The sequence below is a fragment of the Heterodontus francisci genome, chromosome 23 (genome assembly GCF_036365525.1).
Source record: "Heterodontus francisci isolate sHetFra1 chromosome 23, sHetFra1.hap1, whole genome shotgun sequence".
NCBI lineage: Eukaryota > Metazoa > Chordata > Chondrichthyes > Heterodontiformes > Heterodontidae > Heterodontus > Heterodontus francisci.
In genome coordinates, this window is record NC_090393.1 from 61,467,665 (window position 1) to 61,489,584 (window position 21,920).

Below are 21,920 nucleotides of genomic sequence, written 5' to 3' on the forward strand. Positions count from 1 at the left end.
GACAGGTGGCGCTGACACTCACTCCTCTCCTCTGACAGGAGGCGCTGTCACTCACCCCTCCCTCCGACAGGTGGCGATGACACTCACTCCTCTCCTCCAACAGGTGGCGCTGTCATTCACTCCTCACCTCCGACAGATTCCGCTGCTAGTCACTCCTCCTTCTGACAGGTGGCGCTGTTACTCACTCCTTACCTCCGACAGGTGGTGCTGACACTCCTCCCTCCAACAGGTGGCACTGACACACTCCTTCCTCTGACAGTTGGCGCTGTCAGTCACTCCTCCCACTGACAGGTGGCGCTGTCACTCACTCCTACCTCCGACAAGGGGCGCTGTTGCTGCCGATGCGGTCGCTCTGACGCCATCAAGTTGCGCCGCCCAGTCCCGCAGGTTGTTGCTGGGTGACGGGAGCGTGGAGCTGAGGTCTGAAGCTCCCTGGACATGGCGCTGTTTTATATTAACAGGTGGGAGTGAGGAGCTCGCAGTTTAATATTTGAGGGTTTGGGTCGGTGTTAGTGGACTTGGTTTGAGGATGTTTGATGGCTACCGAGATCCGGCAGGGACAGAATGGTGGTGGGGAGAGAGGGAGAGGAGCAGTTAGAGGATGGGTGAGGGAGGAATGGGTGGAAGATGGAGGGGAATAGAGGAGTGGGTGGAAGGGGAGGGGGTGCAGCGTGGGGGAAGGAAGGAGATGAGTGGGAGGAGGTTGTGAGGCGATTGGAAGGAGGGGAGAGGCTTCTGAGGAGGAGTGGGAGGGGGAGGAAGGAACAGGGTGGGGGAGGAGTCAAGATTGAGGAGGAAGGAGTAAAAATGGAGGAGGGGAAGAGGGCAGAAGGGTGGAAGGAGAGGGAGAGGACAGAAAGGTGGAGAGGGAGGAGGAAGGGGAGGAGTTGCAGAGGGAGTAGGGGAGAGGAGGAGCACAGCCCCCAGCACATCTACAGGAACCTTGTTTGCAACTCGACGCCTGCTAGTGGATGGAAACTTCGGGTTTTCAGCCTCTGTAAATGTGCATTTCTTATGGTGTTTAAACTGTACTTGAGTGGAAGTCATGTTAGATTGAGCAGGATTTTCAAAGTTATGTAGAAATGTTATTCCATTTTAATAAATTAAGCTGTTAAAGCATGCAATGGAGTAACTTTGCGTGCCTTGATTCAAGTGGTCACAGTCATGTCCTGTGTCCATTCAACAGAGTCGGTGGGTGCCAGAGGAGAGAACGTCAAGACAGCTGGCAATAACATATTGACCATGGCCTACTCCTGCTCCGATTTCTTATAGTCTTATGTTCTTGTGTTATGAGACCAGAAAAGAAAAAATTATTGTGACTGTGCGGCAGGTCCCAAAATATACCAACTGCTTTTTATTCTCTCTGCCTCTCTTGTTCCTCCACAGGTTGTTTAATGATAAAACTATCCTGTCTCTTGAATTTCCTGCCATTATCCACTTCAGCTGTTTCCTGGGCACTGTTCCACTTATATACCAACGTGTGAAGTATTTAAATCTAGAATATTGTTTCATCTTTTATGAGTTAATGTTTATGCCTCTGGTTACAGAATTTATAGTAATATCAGTTTATTAGGATTTGGTTTATCTATACCCATTCAGAGTTTTGAAAACTTTGTTTCCAATGAGCTGCTGTTTCTCCAGCGTAATCCATTCTCGGGTTACCCAGTCTCTTGATGCTTAGGTGCCTTATCTCTAGTATCAGGTCCTTTGTGCCCTCTGTAAAGCCAGATACCCCACTGTACTACAGCAATAATTCTACACTACTCCAGATAGGGCTGAAGCAGTTGTCCATACAAACAGTAGCTCCAAGGAATTCCTATTCCTCTGGCTTTCCATGCTAAGAATTTGTTTCTCAGTCAGATTGTCTGGTGTGGAAGAAAAGCTTAGGCGGATTTCACTGGAGTTAGTGTCATGTTTAGCTCCCTGCTAACAAAGGCCGTTGGCCATTATCAATATGCAAGAGCATTTCTCACAGTTCTTAAACACTACTCCAGTTGAAGCTGTGTTTGGTGAGAAGCCCCTTCTCCAAATATGTGAAAAATGACAAAGCATTGTTTTTGCTCCACTTTACTATGATGACACCTCCCTCCCCTGTAACCTGTACCACCGAGTTGGACAAGAGCGGCAGTGGGAACACCATCACTTCAAGTCACCCTCTAAGTTACACACCTTCCTAAATTGGGCATATGTGGTTGTTCATTCATTGTTGCCAGTCAAAATCTTGGTATCACCTATCTAACACCACTGTGGGAGCATGGTCACTACAAAGACTGTTGCTGTTCGGGGGAAGGACCAGCAGCCCTACCTTCTCAAGGGAATTAGTGATGGGCAATAAATGGGGCCTTGTCAGTGCTGCACATATCTGAGAACATATTAAATCAAAATGAACAAAAGCACAAGCTATTAAAACAGGCAATGGAATAGCTTGATGCAATTTTAACAGTAATAAATTTGATTTAGTGTCCTGTGTACTAAAGTGTGGATCAGTGCCAGTAATACCATACTTGCTATTTGAATTTGAAAACATGAGAGCGTGAGGGTGTATCACCATGGCTGGGAAAAATGAACTGATGTTTAGGGCAGGGTAGACTCTAATATACTGGACAGAGGCAAGGCTGGTCACATAGGGATACCTCTGACATCATGGCATCACGAAATGTCTTAAGGGAGGTTGTCCCTCAGTGTGTTTTTCGTTTTGCAGAATTTGTATTCGATGCCTGGCACTCCAAGAGGCTGTGACTTGTAGAAGAATGTTCTTTATGTATACAAATGTATGTGAGCAATTTCCTGGGTGATGTGGGAATCTAATGGAGCAGACTGCCATTCACTGCTGAATGTGGAAGCAGAGGTTAATTATTCTCACCTCTAGCAGTTTTTGACTCCGATGTTCCTTGGATAACAACATTTCTAATCGTCTTTCTCATGAATCCCAGGTATCTTGGCGACGACGAACCTGCCAACAGACTGAATGACAAGTCCCGATCCCAAACTTTACTACAGAGGCTTCATCAAGAGGCCAAGGCCAGGCAGCAATATCTGGGAGTCAAGACAGGTCCCACAGATGGAGAGGAGAAGAGCAACCAGGGAAGAGATGAGAATGAAGGAGTGCAGGGCAGAAAGGGGAAAAGAGAAGCAAAGGAAGAGGCAACAGGTTCCGAGAAAAGTGTAAAGAAAGCAAAGCGACAGTCGAGTGAATCTGGAGACAGCAAGAAAAGTGGGAGAAAAGCTGACAGCCGAGTGCTGAAACCAGAGAAGGGTGATGCAGGATTCAGCACCAAGAGAAACAGTGTCGAAGTGGAGAGAAAAGGCAAACAGAAACATCAAGACATCAATGATACAGGTGCAGTTTGCCTCTCAGACCTGCTGTCCGATGCAATGAGTGCGCATTCTGAGAAATTGTGTCACCCAGTGAATTGAGTACATGTCCAGATAAAGAGGATTCAAGAAGGAAGTGGGTAGATTCCTGATTGTCCTATTTCCAACCTCACTTTGTGCTCCAAAGTCCTTGAGCGTGCTGTCACTTCCCAAATCCATGCCTATTTTCCCCAGAGCTCCATGTTTGAATCCCTGCAATCAGGTTTCTGCCCTTGCCACAGTACTGAAATGGCTCTTAACAAAGTCACAAATGACATCCTGTGTGTCAAAAGTAAATTTTCCCTCCTAATCCTTCTTGACCTGTCTGTAGCCTTTGACATGGTTGACTGCATCATCCTCCTCCAACACCTCTCCACTGTTGTCCAGCTGGGTGGGACTGCTCTCTGCTGGTTCCATTCTAATCTATCTAATTGTAGCCAGAAAATAACCTGCAATGGCTTTACTTCCCATTCCCGGACCATTACCTTCGGTGTCCCCTGAGTATCTATCCTTGGTCCTCTCCTATTTCTCAACAACATGCTGCCCCTCGGTGACAACATGCAAAAACACAGCATTAGTTTTCACATGTTTGCTGATGACACCCAGCTCTACCGCCCCACCACTTTTCTTGTCTCCTCCACTGTTGCTAAATTACCGATTGCTTGTTTGACATCCAGTACTGGATGAGCAGAAATTTCCTCCAAGTAAATATCAGGAAGACCGAAGCCATTGTCTTTGGTTCCCTCTGCAAACTCCGTTCCCTACCTACTGACCCTAGCTACTCTCCCTGGCAACTGCCTTGAGGCTGAACCAGACTGTTTGCAACCTCGGTGTTATATTTGATCCTGAGAGGAGCTTTCAACCACGCATCAGCGTCATCAGTAAGACTACCTATTCCACCTCCGTAACTTCACCCGTCTCAGTTCATCTGCTGCTGAAACCCTCATCCGTGCCTTTGTTACCTTCACACTTGACTACTCCCACATTCCACCCTCTGTAAACTTGATGTCGTTTTTGCTGCTTGTGTTCTTAATTGCATCAAGTCCCATTCATCCATCACTCCTGGTAGCCTGCTGGTGGAGGTGGGGATCTGTTGAACAATGTTTATCAAATGGGTTGAGGCACCTGAATAAAGTGAGTGGAACAGTTGTGAGGCTGGATCAGCTTGTCTGATAAGCATTGTATCTAATGGCCGGTCGTTGTGATTCTATTTGTGAGAAGAGTATAAATTGTCTTCAGCTGACCGTATGTGTCTGTCAGCTTGTGTGGAGTTTGATCTCATGCAGTTGCTTTAGGGGCAGTTGTTGGATCTTGAATCAGCTGCTAACCCCCTGTGCAAGACACCTCGGGAAGAAGTGAAATCGCAGGAAGTGCAGTGACCTGGTCAAGACTGAGACTTCCCAATTGAGGAACGGCAGGGAGTTTGGTTAGTAGTGAAATGATTACTTGTTAGGTGCATCATCCGTCCATCGGCACATTCCCACCCGTTTGGGGTCAGCCCCTCCACTGGAACTGCGCTTTCACACCTCAATAGCCAGAAATATAGTCCAACCCACTTATGGTGCAAATAAACGCAGCCAGCAGTGATAGCCAGGCATCAGTACCTGCTCGATGTCTTTGCCGACTTCAGTTTGAAACTATTGTGTGTCTCTAGTTAAAATAAAGACATCACACCACCACTGATTCTAACAGGTTTCATCAGACTGATTCTGGGGCTTAGTGGCTTCAATTATGAGGGCAGATTTCATAAACTTTTTTTTGTATTCCCTTGATTGTAGAAAATTGAGGCATGATCTGATCAAGGTGTTTAAAATATTAAAAGGATTAGATAGGATAGATACGGAGAAACTATTTTCAGTGGTGGAGAGTCGTGAACAAGGGGATATAATCTTAAAATTAGTACCCTATTCAGGAGTGACATTGGGAAGCACTTTTTCACAAAAATAGTGGTGAAAATCTGGAACACTCTTCCCTAAAATGATATGGATGCTGGGGCACAATTGGAGCTTTCAAGAGTGAGGTAGAAATATTTTAGTTTGGTAAGGTGATCAAGGGATATGGTGAAAAGGTGATAAATGGAGTTGCAGTACAGATCACCACAATCTAATTGTATGGTGGGATAGGCTGGAGGGGCTGAATGGCCTTTTTTTGTCATGAATAACCAGCATTTTTCATAAAGAATTTGCTTTTATATTGCACCTTTCATGACATCAGGATATCCCAAAGCCCTTACATCCAATTAAGTACTTTTTAAGTATAGTCATTCTTGTAGAGACATGCAGCAACATTTTGTGCACAGCAAGGAAATAAATGATCAGATCACCTATTTAGTGCTGTTAGTTGAGGGGTAAATGTTGACCAGGAGACAGGGATAGCTTTTTACATCCACCTGAGAGGGCAGAGAGGACTTCAGTTTAATGTCTCATCTGAAATATCGATACTTCAGACAGTGCCCTGAGGAGTGCTCTACTACCCTGAGTTGTCAGCCTAGAACTCAAGTCTCTGGAGTGGAGAATGAAACCATAACCCTCTGGTTCAGAGGCTAGCACTGAGCCAAGGCTGCCACCTGAATAAAATCAAACCAATAACCTCCTTTACCTCTGAGGAGCTGTGGGTTAGCAGTCATCCAATGGATTCTACCCTGTAAGATTGGCTGTAGTGTCACTCTTGCCACTAGGCTGTGGGTTGAGTTGGACCCCAGGTCTTGAACACATAATCTAGAGTGACACTTCCCTGCAGTACTGAGGAAGCGATGTGCTGATGGAAATGTTGTCCTTCTGATGTGATGTTGAATCAAAGTCCCATTGGTAAGGTGGATGCGAAAGACCCTGTTTAGGGGAAGAGTGAGGAGTTCTCCCAGTGTCGTGGCCAACATTCAAATTGCAACCAAAACAGATTTGCTAATAATTCATCTTGTGGTTGTTATTGGGATGTTGATTGTGCGATATGGCAACTGTGTTTGCCAGCATGAAAGTCAATGCAATCCAAAAATGACATTTGTTGTATGAAACACTTGGAGTTGTTTTAGTATGATGAGTTGCTATATCAGTGCTGGTGTCACTATTGATCTAATGGTACTTCCTTGCTAAAAATGCCTCACAGAAACAGCATATGAAACTATTGACGATGAGGCAAGCCAATTGGACACATCTGGGGAACAAGGCGAGACTCAAGAAGGGAAAGGGAATGAAGAATTTGGGGTAGAGCAGAAAGGAGTGAAGGAACAAATTGATCAGTGTGAGAACCCAACGCCAACTGCTCCCAAATCCAGCTTGACCATTCTAGGAGGTTTTGAGAAGAAAAAGATTCAGAAGGTTAGTAGTTGTCTTTAAAAACAAATCAATGATCACTTGAGGAACCTACTGATGGGGATTTCGGTCGTGTCAGCCTAGAGTACAAAACAAATCACATAATCACCAACTGGGCAGGGAAAGATGCTGTTGTGAGGCTTGGATTGAAGCTTGTTTGGTTTATATAAAGGGAGCTTTACTCTGTATTTAACCTGGGATGTACCTGCCCTTGGTGTGTTAGATGGGACAGTGTAGAGGGAGCTTTACTCTGTATCTAACCAGGCTGTACCTGTCCTGCTGACTATTTGGTGCGAAGTATGGTGGTCCAAACTCAGTACTATCATGAATGGCACAACAGTTCCACTTCCTCGACCCATCAAGTGCCTGTGTATTTGGTGCCACTAGTGGTTGAACTCTCTTGAGTTTGAGAGGGTTATGGTAAATGATGACTAGGGTAATAGTTGTGTGGCCTGTCTCCTTGTGCCTAACCCTCATTTTATCTTTGCACAGGTACAGCGGGTCTTGCCTCAATGGCTTTCCCAGCCCATTCTGGTCAACAAAGACATTAAACAGAATCTGAGAGCGATTGAGGATGTTCCAGGAATCCATCACAAACTACTTCAGAAACTTCGAGCCAATGATATCCATTCATTCTTCCCGGGTATGTGGGCACTACACTTTAGGAAGGATGTCAAGGCATAATGAGGGTGCAGGAGGAGATTTAACAGAATGATACCAGGGCTGAGGGACTTCAGTTATGCGGAGAGACTGGAGAATTGTTCTCCTTAGACCATTGAAGGTTAAGGGGAGATTCAATAGAGGTGTTTAAAATTATGAAAGGTTTTTATAGCGTACATAAGGATAAACTGTTTCCACTAGCAGGAGGAACGAGGAGGGCATGGATTTAAGACAATTGCCAAAAGAACCAGCGGAGAGAAAAAATATTTTATGCAGTGAGTTGTTATGATCTGGAATGCACTGCCTGCAATGGTGGTGGAAGCACCAATGAGGTATGGTGTCTAGGTGGGGAATTACTGCTTTTGGGCGCACAGGGGCCTGGCTATTACCTGGGGGTAAATTCTCATCTTTACTGTCTAGGTATTTAGTATCGCCTGGGTTTCGTGCTGAAAGTGGGGAGTTTGACAGGAGAAGTGAATAATGGTAAGGTGGAAATCTATTCCCTTGTGTTCTGGTTATAACACCAGCATTGTATCAATGTGAAACTGGTGTGAAAGTTGGCGATTAACAGAAATCTTGTTAACATAGTTATAGAAGTAAAATGGTTAAGTGAATAAATGTACTGCATGGTGTTGCATTGAACTATATGGAACAGAAGCTTTCAGGTGTGATTCCTGGCTTGTGCTAAGTTAGCTAACTTTGGCTGGGCTAATACCGAGGATGCTACAATTGGTTTTGGTGCCCTTGGGCTAAGAAAGTGAGGCAGAAAATGAACCATGGTTCATAAATCTGGTGAATCCCTATCGGAATGTACATATTTATAGAGGCATTTGGGCTTGTTTGTGATGCACTCCATAGTCAAGCACTCTGTCTGCTCTCACTGTCCAGGCCAGTGTATGAACAACCCATAGTTTGGTGAAGCATCATATTTACGAAGGCAATATTTTTGCTGATGTTACAGGCAGGAATGCTCAGAGCCTACTGTCAGGATGTAGTGGGGCATGTGACTGAACTAGGGGAGTGTCCATGGAGGTGTGTTACATAAATTGATAAAATAAGATGAGGACTTCCTGCTTTTTGTGTTAACTGTGACTGGATAGAGAAACTATTTCCTCTGGTGGGGGAGTCCAGAACAAGGGGGCATAATCTTAAAATTAGAGCTAGGCTGCTTGGAAGTGATGTCAGGAACGACTTCTTTACACAAAAGTTAGCAGAAATCTGGAAACACTCTCTCTCCCTCTCCCCCCCCACCCCCCCACCTCCCAAAAAAAGTAGTGGAGACAATTGAAAATTTCAAAACTTAGATGGGTAGCTTTTTGTTGGGTAATGGTATCGAGGAATATGGAGCAAAGCTGGATTAATGGAACAGGCTCAAGGGGCTGAACGGACTACTGCTGTTCTTAAGACTGCCATTTGCTGGTTGGGGTCTGGGAAATCCTTGTTGAACAGATGAGTACTGCAGTATTACACATGATCAGCATCATTACTTTGATTGGGCTACCTGTGCTGCCTTTACCAGTACGTCACCCCGAGTGTCCTGCTGTTAACCTCTGTTTTGTTTTATTCTGTTTTGTCCCCTGAAGTTCAGGCTGAGGTGATCCCCACCCTGCTGGAGAGCACAAAGCACGGGCTGATACTGGGCAGAGGGGGCTACAGGCCAAGAGACATCTGTGTGTCAGCACCGACTGGCAGCGGCAAGACCCTGGCATTCGTTATCCCTGTTGTTCAAGTGAGTCTGAAACCAGACCTTTTTTGTTTCTGTTTCTTCTGCTGATGTTTAAAAATATACATTTTTTAAAAAATCACAGCTATTCCCCTCTTATTTAAATGATTAATGGGTGTACTTACACCAGTATGGTCAGGAGGCATTATCAAAATGCTTTTGCTTGAGTTATTTAACCCATGTCTCCTATTGTCCTCCATTACTCTGGATTTCCTGTAAGATTCCACTTTGCAGTAACTTACGGTAGATGAAGTGGCTACATCTGTGACATAAAGCAGGTTGTGCGTGTGTATTTATACCCTATACTAGCATAGTGACTGGGTTTGTTCTTGGCTCATTGAGGCAGTCATGGCAACACCAGAATAGAAGGTTAGTCTCTAGCTCCACACATCTGCTGTACAAAGTCAATAGGTTCGACCCAGATGTGCCCTACCTCGTGAGCAGATGATGCAACGTCGCTGTGTTACAGCAGCACAATAAGAAATTTTACAAACGGGTGAAGTATTGAGCCTAACAAGACTCCCTTTTTCAGAGATCTATTCTTGTTCTCACTGTATCCCTCAAAATATTCCCTCTTTAGAAACATATCTAATTATCTCTTGATCCATTTACGCTGTCTATTGCAATGGCCTTAACTTATTCCACATCTGATCCCCTTTAAATGAAAAAGTTCTGGTTGACTTCTCATATTTTTAACACTCTAATCCCTTGGTATACAAACACTTCTATAGTAAATAATTTGCCAGTGTTAGTTTTGTCAGTTCCTTTCGTAATTATTTTTTTATCATTTAGAGATACAGCACTGAAACAGGCCCTTCGGCCCACCGAGTCTGTGCCGACCAACAGCCACCCATTTATACTAACCCTACAGTAATCCCATATTCCCTACCACCTACCTACACTAGGGGCAATTTACAATGGCCAATTTACCTATCACTTGCAAGTCTTTGGCTGTGGGAGGAAACCGGAGCACCCGGCGAAAACCCACGCGGTCACAGGGAGAACTTGCAAACTCCGCACAGGCAGTACCCAGAATTGAACCCGGGTCCCTGGAGCTGTGAGGCTGCGGTGCTAACCACTGTGCCGCCCTTGAAATCCTCAATCTTGAAAGCCTCAATTAGGTCACCTCAAAGTCTACTTTTCTCTGAAGAAAACAACTCCCTTAACCTTTCCTCAGTTTAATTTCTTGGTATCCAGAGCCACCTTTATCGCTTTCAATAATATCCATCATGTCATTAGGTGACCAGAATTTTAGTACATAGTATTTATAGCATGGAAACAGGCCATTCGGCCCAACAGCTCCATGTTTCACATGAGCCTCCTCCACCCTATTTCATCTAATCTTGCTAAACAGGTTGGTTCTGAAATTAAAGCAGAAAATGCTAGAAATACTCAGCAGGTCAGGCAGCATCCATGGAGAGAGATAGAAGGAGTTAATGTTTCAGGTCAATGACCTTTGATTAGAACTGGGAAAAGTTGATGTAATAGGATTTAAGCAAGTGAAAGAGGACAGGGTGGAAAAAGAACAAAAGTAAAGGTCAGATAGGGTGAAAGGCAGAAGAGATTAAATGACAAAAGGGTTGATGGTAACGGAACAAGTAAAGAAACTTTGGTTGGTTCTGAACTGTACCTGAAACAGCCTCTTTAGATTTGTACTCTACCACTCTGTTAATACAACCCATACTTGTTCTTTTTTAAAAACTCTAGTCAAACACTGTACCAATGGTTTATTCATCCCACTCTGCACACTATCTTTGTTCCATTTGACACATACTCTGTCTTTTGATTATTGCTGAAATAGTAATTACTTGACACTTACTGACATTGAACTGCATTTGCCATATATTGATCCATATATTTAAAAGATCTAAGTCCTTCTGAATCTGATTGCATTTAGTTTAAGTTTAGTTTAGTTTAAGTTTAGAGATACAGCACTGAAACAGGCCCTTCGGCCCACCGAGTCTGTGCCGACCATCAACCACCCATTTATACTAATCCTACACTAATCCCATATTCCTACCACATCCCACCTGTCCCTATATTTCCCTACCACCTACCTATACTAGGGGCAATTTATAATGGCCAATTTACCTACCAACCTGCAAGTCTTTTGGCTTGTGGGAGGAAACCGGAGCATCCGGAGAAAACCCACGCAGACACAGGGAGAACTTGCAAACTCCACACAGGCAGTACCCAGAATTGAACCCGGGTCGCTGGAGCTGTGAGGCTGCAGTGCTAACCACTGCGCCACTGTGCCGCCCTGTTTTTCACTATTCTCTTTCTCTCGTATGTTGAACACTTCAAAAGTTTAGGTGTTTATCACATCTTCACCCTTCTCCAACCCTTGCAGCTTGTAACCTCTATGTAGCTTGAAAAAAATCCCATTGCTGGCAACCTCCTGTTTTTCATTTTTCAGCCGATTTTGGCACTGCCATAGCCATTGATTGCTGATGTGAACATTGCCAAAAGTTGCCTGAAAATCAGCATATATCAACTGCATTTACTCTGTTCACCATGTATCTGAGAAGTTAACCAAGAGCTCCCTCTCCTGTATCCATGCTGATTGCTCTTTCAACAAGCTGTGCTTTGTCAATCAGTTAGATCCTATATATTTTCAAAGTTGTGCCACAATTTATTAAACTGGTTTGTAATTTCCAGATATCCCTCTTAATGCATTTAAATAATGAGGTTATGTTGGCCACATCTGATATCTGGCTCAGCTCACCCTCTCTTTGGAGTAAAGGTAGGCGTGGACTAAACATTTAATGATTTCTTTGCCCACACATTTCAGCTTTTCAGACCCACCGTAAAAGGGATCAATACTTTCTGTTTACTGCACGTATAAATGTGGGAAGTAGAGCTCATCCTATTTGTGTGATGCCCATTCCTTGGGCCAGTCTGCAAAGGATTTTCCTCAACACTATCTGCAAGACAGCTACACAAGTAACCAGAATTCCAAGGGATTTCTCAGTGCAGAAGAATTATTCTGGCTTTATTTTGTTTCATTGCCTTCAAAACGGGGAGCAACTTTACAGTGTTTCTCTTGTCAGTTAATCCTATATTTTGCCGCTTTCGAGAGATTAGTTAAATTATGCAGGCTCCATGATGGTCCATCTTGTCTGTGGTCTGTGGAAAGGATGGTGGACAAAAAATAGGTAAACTTGTTATTATCACATTACAGTCTGTGGGAGCTTGCTGGATGCAAATGTGCTGCCACCTTTCTACATTCCAACAGTGATTGTTTCAAAAGCACTTAATTGGCTTTGGGTCAACCTGAGGCCTTGAGAAGCACTATATAAATGCAGTTTTTTTTGTTGTGCATTAGTCCTGTGCATGCTGAGTAAACCCTGGCTTCATTTATAGGCACTGATGGACCGTGTGGTATGCCGAGTGCGAGCCCTGGCTGTGTTGCCCACCAAGGAACTGGCACAGCAGGTAAGGGGAAGGAGCTGCTTCCATCTTGTTCTGCTTTTGTTAAGTGGAAGAGATTGAGGTCCCAATCCATGACATGCAGTGGTTAAGTTTGAGTTCCTCAGCTCAGCCTCTTCACTCTGGAAAGCTCTGAGCAGAGATCCACATTGAAGGAGAGTTAGCTAGGTCGCTCTTGAACACCACCAACCCATGGAGCTCAGACCTGCGCTGGATGTGAAGGAGCACAGAATACTTTCAAAAAAAGTAGATGCTCACTTTGTGAATATTAATACCTCCTGTTCCCATTGAATTTTGCATCCCTCCATGACAGGGGAGGGTGCAAAAACTGTACAAGTGTTACAGTCTGCAGTACTACTGTTGACTTTCAGTTCCACTCTGCAAACAAACCACCAGGAGGCGTTTATGAGCAGCCTATGTTGATTGCTCTGCGAACCCAAACATCGGGAGCTTCCTACATGAGACTCTGGCACAAATGTGCTCCTTTTAGGGAGTTGCTGCCTTTTCCATATTAGGAATCCTACTTGTGCTTTTGCCAAGTTGTTACCTGTCCAACAGCACGCTCAAGGTGGGAAACGTGTTTGTGTTGATGGTGTGAGCAGCTCTACCTGTCAGTTGTGCCCATTATTTCCAGCAGCACCAAGTGGGCCATTTTGTGTTTGCCACAAGCTAATGTAGAGAGAAAATGCCGCCAGCGGTGGGCTCAGACCCCTCGACATAGGTCTGTCTCATTCCCTATCTGTACCTGTCCTAACATGCAGCTCATGTCCTGTATGTGCTGAAAACCCCTTAGAGAAACCGTTCAGTATCTAAAACTGTGGCTAATAAACCATCCCTCTATATTGATCAGTTAATTTGATTGACTTGGATAACCCAGTACCCTTTGTTTAAAGAATTATTATTTTCCTCAGGTGTGTAAGATTTTCAGTAGTTATGTTGAAGGCATGGGTCTGAAAGTAGTGATCATTGCTGGACAGAAACCATTTGCTGTGGAGCAAAGCTCTCTTGTTGAGCATACGTAAGTAATTCTAACATTTTCGTGTTTTTTTTTTTAACTTAACTGACTTGAATTCTTGAGTGGATTTTACAATTGTAATATAACTGGAACAGAGCAACTGATCCAAATCATTGGAATGTACAGAGTCAGAAAAGACAATTTCCCTACGTCTGGTTAATCCCAAAATTAAAAGAAATTCCATGCTCTCCATCAAACCCCCCTCAGTCATTCTTTAGCATAAAGCTAAAGCTCCCTCTTAAATTTTTCACCACTAAAAGCCTCAGATATTTCCCTTGGCAGTCGGTGAAGTAGTTAAATTTTAGCCATCCCTCTTCTGTGCTTAAGCTCGGGTTTGTGCCTCCTAGGAGTTCTCTGGTCAAGTCGGACAGCTGTATAGTCCTGTGTGTAAAAGGCTAATGCAAGTGAGGAAGGCCATTTTCCAACAGTGTAGAGAAATTTAGACATAGCATGAGACCCTTGTCTTTGGACAGTGAGTTTCCCCCCTCCTCCGTTTCATCTTCATTGGTCACTTGAACTCGCCCTCCATTCACGGCCAAGGACGATCCTTTGCCAGGCATGAGGAGTTGTCGGAGCTGGGGTTAGCGTTAGCATGATCAGAGCATCAGTATGGGGTGAGAGGCACCCGCCATTCTAATGTAGCTCACTCAGCATCTTTGAAACCAAAGAAAGTATCGGTGCTGGGAGCTAACCCATAACAGAGAGCAGCAAAATCATAATCGTTAAATGAAATATTTTAACAAAGAAAGAGAAGACCAGGATGTGTTTTTATATTGTACTTTACCTGATCTCCAGGAGATTCTAAATTTCACATACAATGAGTCACTTGGAAGTGCAGTTATGTAGATCAGCACACCAGGCATTTTGCCAGAGCAATGTTCCACAAACAGCAGTGGGAAGGTGATCAGTTTTTAGTGATGTTGGCTGATGGAAGCCTTCAAATAGTGCCTTCTGACCTTGAAAATTCACTGGAACAGGATTTCTCCTTGGACAGTGCAGCACGACTAGAATGAGAGCTCAGGCCCTGGATGTAACTTGAACCCAAAGCCTTCTGGTGAGAGAGCTACCACTGAGCCAAGCTGAAAAGATTAAAATAAGTGTAGGAAAAATTAAATAGACGTGAAAGATAAATTCAGGGTAAAAGAAAAGCAGATTGTAGATTTGGAATAGTTTGAACTTTTAAATCAAACTGGAAGTGCAGTCATAGTTTACTGCATGTGTCAATACACCAGACTCCATTCACCTTTTGGGGAGAATATATATATATATAAAAAAGTTTCTGACATCAGATAGTAGAATTATCTGTAAGTTTACCTGTTCATGACCGCTTTTAATAGCAGTTCTTATGTTCAGTCATCCCGATAAACAGAAAATAAGAGTTTGACAGACACACTTCCATAGTTGCTGCAATTTGACAATGATCAGCTCCCACTGAAGAATATGAGGCCATGAGAAATAACGTGGAACAACAACTTGCATTTATATAGCACTTCTAACACAGAAAAACACCCCAAGTGCTTCACAGATGTGCAAGGCAGAAACAAAGGGTGCTAAGCCACAGAAGGAGATATTAGGAGGAATGACCAAACATATGGTCAGAGAGATCGGTTTTAAGGGAGGTCTCATAGTAGAGAGAGGAGGAGTTTAGGGAGGGAAATCCAGAGCGTGGAGCTTAGGTGGCTGATGGCATGGAGAGGTGGGGGGATGCACAAGGCCTGAGCTCGAGGAACGTAGAGTTCTCGATTGGGGTGGGTGGGGGCAGGGGGAAGAATGTTACAGAAATAGGGAATGATGAGGTGATGAAGGATGACAATTTTAAATTTGAATGGTTGGAGTTGATTGGGAGCCAATGTAGGTCAGCAAGGACAGGATTAATGAATAGGAAACGGTAGCAGAGTTTTGGATGAACTGAAGTTTAAGACTTCAAAGAGAGAAGAGAGTGGGAGGCCAGACAAGAGAACATTGCAATAGTCGAGTCTGGAGGTGACATAGGCAGGGGGGGGATGAAGGTTTACTCAAGCATATGGGGTGGAGGCGGATGATGTTATGAAGGTAAAGTAGGCATTCTATGTGATGGAGAGCATATTGGCTTGGAAGCTCAGCTCAGGGTTGAATAAGCTATCAGCATGTGACAGTGACCGGATAAGTGAATGGAGTAGTTAGCAAGGGTACAGGATTTGTGATGTGGGCCTAAAACAATGGCTTTGGTCTTCAGAGTGTTTAATTTGCAGCTCATCCAAGACTGAATGTTGGATAAACAGTCTGACTGCACAGAGGCAGTGGAGACGTCGAGATATAGTGAAGAGGTAGAGCTAAGTGGCATTAGGGTACATGTGGAAATAGGCACCATATCCATGGAAAATGTCGCCAAGAGGCAGCATGTAGATGGGAAAGATTGGGGGGTGGTGGTGTAAGGACAGATCCTTGTGGGATTCTGGTAATAATGGTGCAATGCAAGAAGACAAGCCATTTGCAGGAGATTCTCCAGTGAAGAGCTGGAGCAGCTATGCTGGTAACATTAATCCCACCTGAATGGGGATATAAAAACACTAGGACCCCAACCTGCGCCATTGCTTCATTAGTAATCAGCTAGGTTTTAATTACCCTTGTGTCCCGTGTTTTCTGTCCTATGTGCACCAATGCCTGATTGTAGTTGCAGTGCTGTGAGTGAAGAGCCAAGATTTCCCACTTGCTGTGATTATAAGCCGTTTTTTCGCTTTCATTGCTGCAGGGTTATAGGTTACCGCAGCCTGGCAGACATTGTGGTTGCAACTCCGGGACGTTTGGTTGACCACATTGCCAAAACAGACGGATTCAACCTGCAGCATCTGCGATACCTGGTAAGGCTTCAATCAGCTCATCAAAAGACAACGGGTAATTCTCTCTCTGTAATTGCAGCTTTCTTCCTCCTCCTCCCAAAGGTGCTGACTAATGATGCCAATTAGTTCATAACTGCTGGCCACCCTCCAGCACCTTGCCCAAGCAGCCATTCTTCATGTGAGCCAAGGCGGCGAGTGTTGGTGGGGTAGTGAACAGTGGTAGACATCCCATTCGAGGTCCTTGCCTGATGACCCGACATGTTCCTGCTCTGGGGAATGATGCAAATCTTTTCCCCTCTCCTTGTTGAAAAGGACAGGTGTGTCAAAATTACAGACATTAAGTTTGCAGATGACACCAAAATTGGTATAGTGGACAGTGAAGAAGGTTGTCTAAGGTTACAGCAGGATATAGATCAACTGGGAAAGTGGGCAAGGGGGTGGCAAATGAAATTTAACACAGACAAGTGTGAAGTGATGCATTTTGGGAAGTTAAACCAGGGCAGGACATATACAGTGAATGGCAGGGCCCTGGGGAGTGTTGTTGAGCAGAGAGACCTTGGGGTGCAAGTACATCATTCCCTGAAAGTGGCAACACAGGTTGACAGGGTGGTGAAGAAGGCGTATGGCATGCTTACCTTCATCGGCCGAGGCATTGAGTACAAGTGTTGGGATGTCATGTTACAGTTGTGCATGACGTTGGTTAGGCCGCATTTGTGTGCAGTTCTGGTCGCCGCACTACAGGAAAAATGTGATTAAGCTAGAGAGGGTGCAGAAAAGATTCACAAGGGTGTTGCCTGGTTTGGAGGGCTTGAGTTATAAAGAGAGATTGGATAGGTTGGGTCTGTTTTCCCTGGAGCGAAGGAGGCTGAGAGGGGACATGATAGAGGTATATAAAATTATGAGAAGCATAGATAGGGTAGATAGCCAGAGTCTGTTTCCCATGGTAGGGGTGACTAAAACTAGAGGGCATAGATTTAAGGTGAGAGGGAGGAGATTTAAAGGGGATCAAAGGGGTAAATTTTTCACACAAAGAATAGTGGGTATCTGGAGTGAGCTGCCTGAGGAGGTGGTAGAGGCATGAGCATTAGCGACATTTAAGAGACATCTGGACAAGTATGAGCAAGGCATAGAGGGATATGGAATTAATGCAGGCAGTTGGGATTAGTATAGATAGGCATTATAGTCAGCATGGACGTGGTGGGCCGAAGGGCCTGTTTCTATGCTGTACGACTCTATGACAAAAGGAAGTGCAGGGGCTTGAGGTTGGTAACTTGGTGTGTGGTTGTGTTGCAGATAATCGATGAGGCGGATCGAATGATTGACAATATGCACCAAGACTGGCTGAACCAGGTGGTGAAGGCTGTATACCAAGTGGATGAATGTTCAGCTCCAGGCATCTTGTTCCAGAGGACTGAGCCAGGAGCCTGCACGGCCGCAAGGTAAGGGTACCTTGGTGTACCTGGGGCAGGGGATAAAGCGGGGTCTAGGGTTGCAAATACAAAGAGTAGAAAGTTTTTTTCTGAACACCACGTCAATGGCTGCTGTAGAGCCTGGTTAATATCCGATGATGGTAATTTGCTGTAGCAGGGAGCACTTGCACACAAGTCGATCTCCCTGACTTCTGGAGGAGATGCAGGATGAAGTCACTTTAATGAGGTCAGAAGAGTGGTAGAGAGGGACCCAATCTTAAAATTAGAGCCTACTTAATCTGTCCTCATAGGGCAATCCCCTCCTCCCAGGAACCAGTCCAGTGTTGCGCTCCCTCTAGGGCAAGCATGTCCTTCTTTAGGTAAGGAGCCAAAAACTGCATACAGTATTCCATGTGTGACCTCACCAATGTCCTGTATAATTGTACTTAGACTTCTTTACTCTTATACTCCAACCTCTTTGTAACAAAAGCTAACATACCATTTGCCTCCCTAATTGCTTGCAGTACCAGCATGTTAATTTTCTGTGATTCATGTACAGGGACACCCAGGCCCCTCTGAATGTAAGCATCTGCCCGGCTCTCGCCATTCAAAAAATATTCTGCTTTCATTTTCCTACCAAAGTGGATAACTTCACACTTTGCCATACTGTATTCCCTCTGCTATGTTCTTGCCCACTCACCCAACCTGTTTTTATCCCGCTGTGGGCTCTTTGCATCCTCCTCATTGCTTACTTTTCCACGTAACTTTGTATCATTAGCAAATCTGATACATTACCCTCAGTCCCCTCATATAAGCCATTAATATAGTGTGTAAAATCTAGTTGCAACCTGCCAACCCAAAAATGTCCTGTTTATTCCTATTCTCTGTTTTCTATTCATTAACTAATATATTTTACCATTTCCTTATTCCCTAATTGTTATAATTTCACCTATCTCTGCCTCTAATGGGCCCATGTTTACTTTCACTAATCTCGTCCTATTTACATACCTATAGAAACGTGTACAATCTGTTTTGAATGTCTCTTGCTACTCTACTCTCATTCTCTTTTTTTCTTTCCTTATCAATTTCTTGGACCTCCTTTGCTGAATTCTAAAATCCTCTCAATCCTCAGGCTTACTACTGTTTTTGGCAACATTATAAGCCTCTTTCTTTGATCTAATACTGTCTTTAACTCTTGTTAGCCATGGTTGAACACTTCCATGGGTTTTTTGCACACTAAAGAAATGTATATTTGTTGCAAATTATGAATTAATTCTTTAAATGCTAGACATTGCTTGTCTTCTGTCATATTTTAATGTAGTTTTCCAATCTACCTTAGTCAGTCATCCAAAATAGTCTTTTTCTAGTTGGTTCCTCGATATACTGATCTGGAAAACTATCTTGTATACATTCCTTGAACTCATCCTCAACATTGTTAGTGCAAATTTGATTTTCCCAGTTTATATGAAGATTCAAGTCCCCATGATTACTGTATTAACCTTGTTACATGCACCTCTAATTTCCTGATTTATACTCTGCCCTACCCTACAACTACTGTTAGGGGGCCTATAAACAACTCCCACTGATGTTTTCTGCCCCTTGCTGTTTCTTAGCTCCACCCAAGCTGATTCTACTTGATTTTCTGAGCTAAGATCTTCTCTCTCTACTGTCTTTATCCCATTCTTTATTATCAGGGCTACCCATCCTCTTTTTACATTTTGCCAATCTCTTCTAAAAGTTAATTATTCTGGAATATTTACTTCCCAACCTTGGTCACTTTGCAGCCATGTCTCCCTAATGGCTATCAGATCAAATGTATTAATTTCTATCTGTGCTGTTAGTTCATTTAATTTGTTATGAATGCTTCACAAATTCAGATATAGTGCCTTCAGTTTTGACTTTTTTCTAATTTTCCCTGGTGTCGCCTTAATCACGAATGCCGATTACCTTTGTTAAGCTCGCTGTCTCTTCCTGACCCAATCCGGTTATTTTTATCTGAAACGCTGCTTTGCTCTAGACCCTTGACATTTCCCTTGCTGCTTTTGAATTTATCCTTTCCTGAATCCTCCCAATTCCACCCTTTATTAGTTAAAGCCCTGCCTGTTGCCCTAGTTATTCGATTCACCGGAACTCCGGTCCCAGCCCATTTTAAGTGGAACCTGTTTTGTTGAAGCCTGTCCCAACGGGACAGCTTCCTCTTTCTCCGGTACTGGTGCCACTGGCCCATGAAGCGAAACCCCTGCCTCCCAGATTACTTTCAGCCATACCTTTAAGCTTCTAATCTGTTTATCCCTATCCCAATTGGCATGTGGATCAGGTAACGATCCAGAGTTTATTACCTTTAAGGTTCTGCTTTATAATTTGCACCCTAACTTTTCAAACTCTCTCAGCAGAACATCATTCCTAGTTCTGCCTATGTTGTTGGTTCCATGTGGACCATGACAACTGGATCTACCCCCTCCCACCCAAGTTTTTCTCAAAGACGTGAAGAGATGTCTTTAACCCTGGCATTGGGCAGGCAACACAACCTTCAGAACTCCTGATTGCGGCTGCAGCGAACAGTATCTATGACTATACTGTCCCCAATCACTACCAAATTCTGTTTCACTCCTCCCACTTGAATGGACTCCTGCACCATGGAGCTATGGCCAGTTTTCCCATCCACCCTAGGTCCTTGTTCTCAATCACATGGTAGCAAGTATCTCATATCTGTTGGTCAAAGTCAACAGATAAACAACCTTTATCGCAGCATGCTAGATCCCCATACCTGTCTCACTCGGTCACCACCTCCTGTCCTTTACTATTGCCTAACTCTAAAAGTTCTATTTAACTTAAGGGGTGTGTCTGCTTCCTGGAACAAAGTGTCCAGGTAGCTCTCCTCCCTGATGCCCTGTAATGTCTGCAGCTTGGACTCCAGTTCAAAAACTCTGAGCCGAGGTTCCTCGAGCTACAGATTTGGTGGTCCGGGATCGCAGCTGTCTCAACAAACTCCCACATGCTGCAGATATGGCACACCACCTGCCCTGCCATGTCTATCGAACCTATTTATTTATTTTTTAATTGAGTCAATTATTTTGGTTTTATTAATTAATTGGTTTATCTAGTTTGAGTTACTAATTTAGTAGAATAATAAGTTAATAGTTTCCCAGCTTGGAGACAAATAGGCTGTAATACTCACAAACCAGTCACCTACCTCTTGTCCTGTGATGCCACTGCTAGTTTTTTTTTTGGTGATTTTGAAGCTCCTGGCTCTCCCAGCGTGCACTCTTGATGCTTCTGGCATGCTCCTAAGGCAATCAAGCAATGTGAGACAAAGGAGGGTAAATGGTGTTAAGATACAGATCGGCAATGATCTAGTTGAACGGCGGGACAGGCTCGTGGAGCTGAATGGTCCACTCTTATTTCTTGCAGTTATAATACTCGTGCAGGCAGAAGCATGACCAAGAGAACCCCCATACCATCGTCCAGTATTCGATAGGGGCATTGGGAGCAAATTACTTTTTATCTTGAAAATGTACTTTTTAGAAATGTTCCGGCTTCTCCTTCCTGCAACCAGGAAATATCCAACTAGTCTCCTGTCTGAATTGATTGATCACTTTTGTGTTTCAATGTGTTCCCCGCGTTATTTAATCATCTCTTTGCATTTTCAATGCTTATCAAATATTTAAATAGCTGCTTTTGAATCGGTGAATTGGTAGAACATGAACTGCTATTGCTGAAAGCATTTCTAATAGTCACAGCTCTGAGGGAGTGGAGGATTTAAAAAAAAAAATAAATCTTTCACTCCTTGCTTGAAGGCTTGAGGCCAGACAGGGCCTTGGTTTAACGTCTCATCCAAAAGACTCCCTCGGTATTCCAGTGGCAGTGTCGGCCTAAATTTGTGCTCAAGCCTCTGGGGCTTGAACTTATAACCTTCTGACTCAGAGGCCAGGGTGTTACCACGGAGGCATGGCTGATGCTGTAAAAATTTTAATTCTTCGTATTTTCTTTTTTTGCTGTTGCCATTACAGTACAGAACAATTAGCTTTGATTTTGACAACAGCCAAAGTAGGATGACAGTAGTCAAATTTTGAAGACTGTTTCAGAATCAGCAGGGGTAGTGAGCAGGGGAGCTTTTCAAAATTACCTGTTCTACAAGTAGAAACACTGTTAAAAGTGGACCTTGTAGATGGCTGTCTGATGTACCAGCTCAGAATCAACAGG

General features: G+C 44.0%; 1 protein-coding gene across 3 annotated transcripts in view; it reads left to right on the top strand.

Moving 5' to 3' along the window:
• Positions 1-381: 381 nt before the first annotated feature.
• ddx51 (DEAD (Asp-Glu-Ala-Asp) box polypeptide 51) overlaps positions 382-21,920 on the top strand; it is a 40,504-nt gene continuing 18,965 nt past the window's right edge. For 2 of the 3 annotated variants that reach the window (XM_068055402.1, XM_068055403.1), the window contains exons 1-9: positions 382-461; positions 2,934-3,340; positions 6,457-6,668; positions 7,155-7,305; positions 8,906-9,051; positions 12,409-12,480; positions 13,386-13,492; positions 16,221-16,329; positions 17,602-17,747. In XM_068055402.1, coding sequence (XP_067911503.1) covers positions 439-461; positions 2,934-3,340; positions 6,457-6,668; positions 7,155-7,305; positions 8,906-9,051; positions 12,409-12,480; positions 13,386-13,492; positions 16,221-16,329; positions 17,602-17,747 — 1,373 coding nt within the window. In that variant the 5' untranslated portion in view covers positions 382-438. The remainder of the gene's footprint in view (positions 462-2,933; positions 3,341-6,456; positions 6,669-7,154; positions 7,306-8,905; positions 9,052-12,408; positions 12,481-13,385; positions 13,493-16,220; positions 16,330-17,601; positions 17,748-21,920) is intronic. The other variant, XM_068055404.1, reaches the window with a different exon arrangement.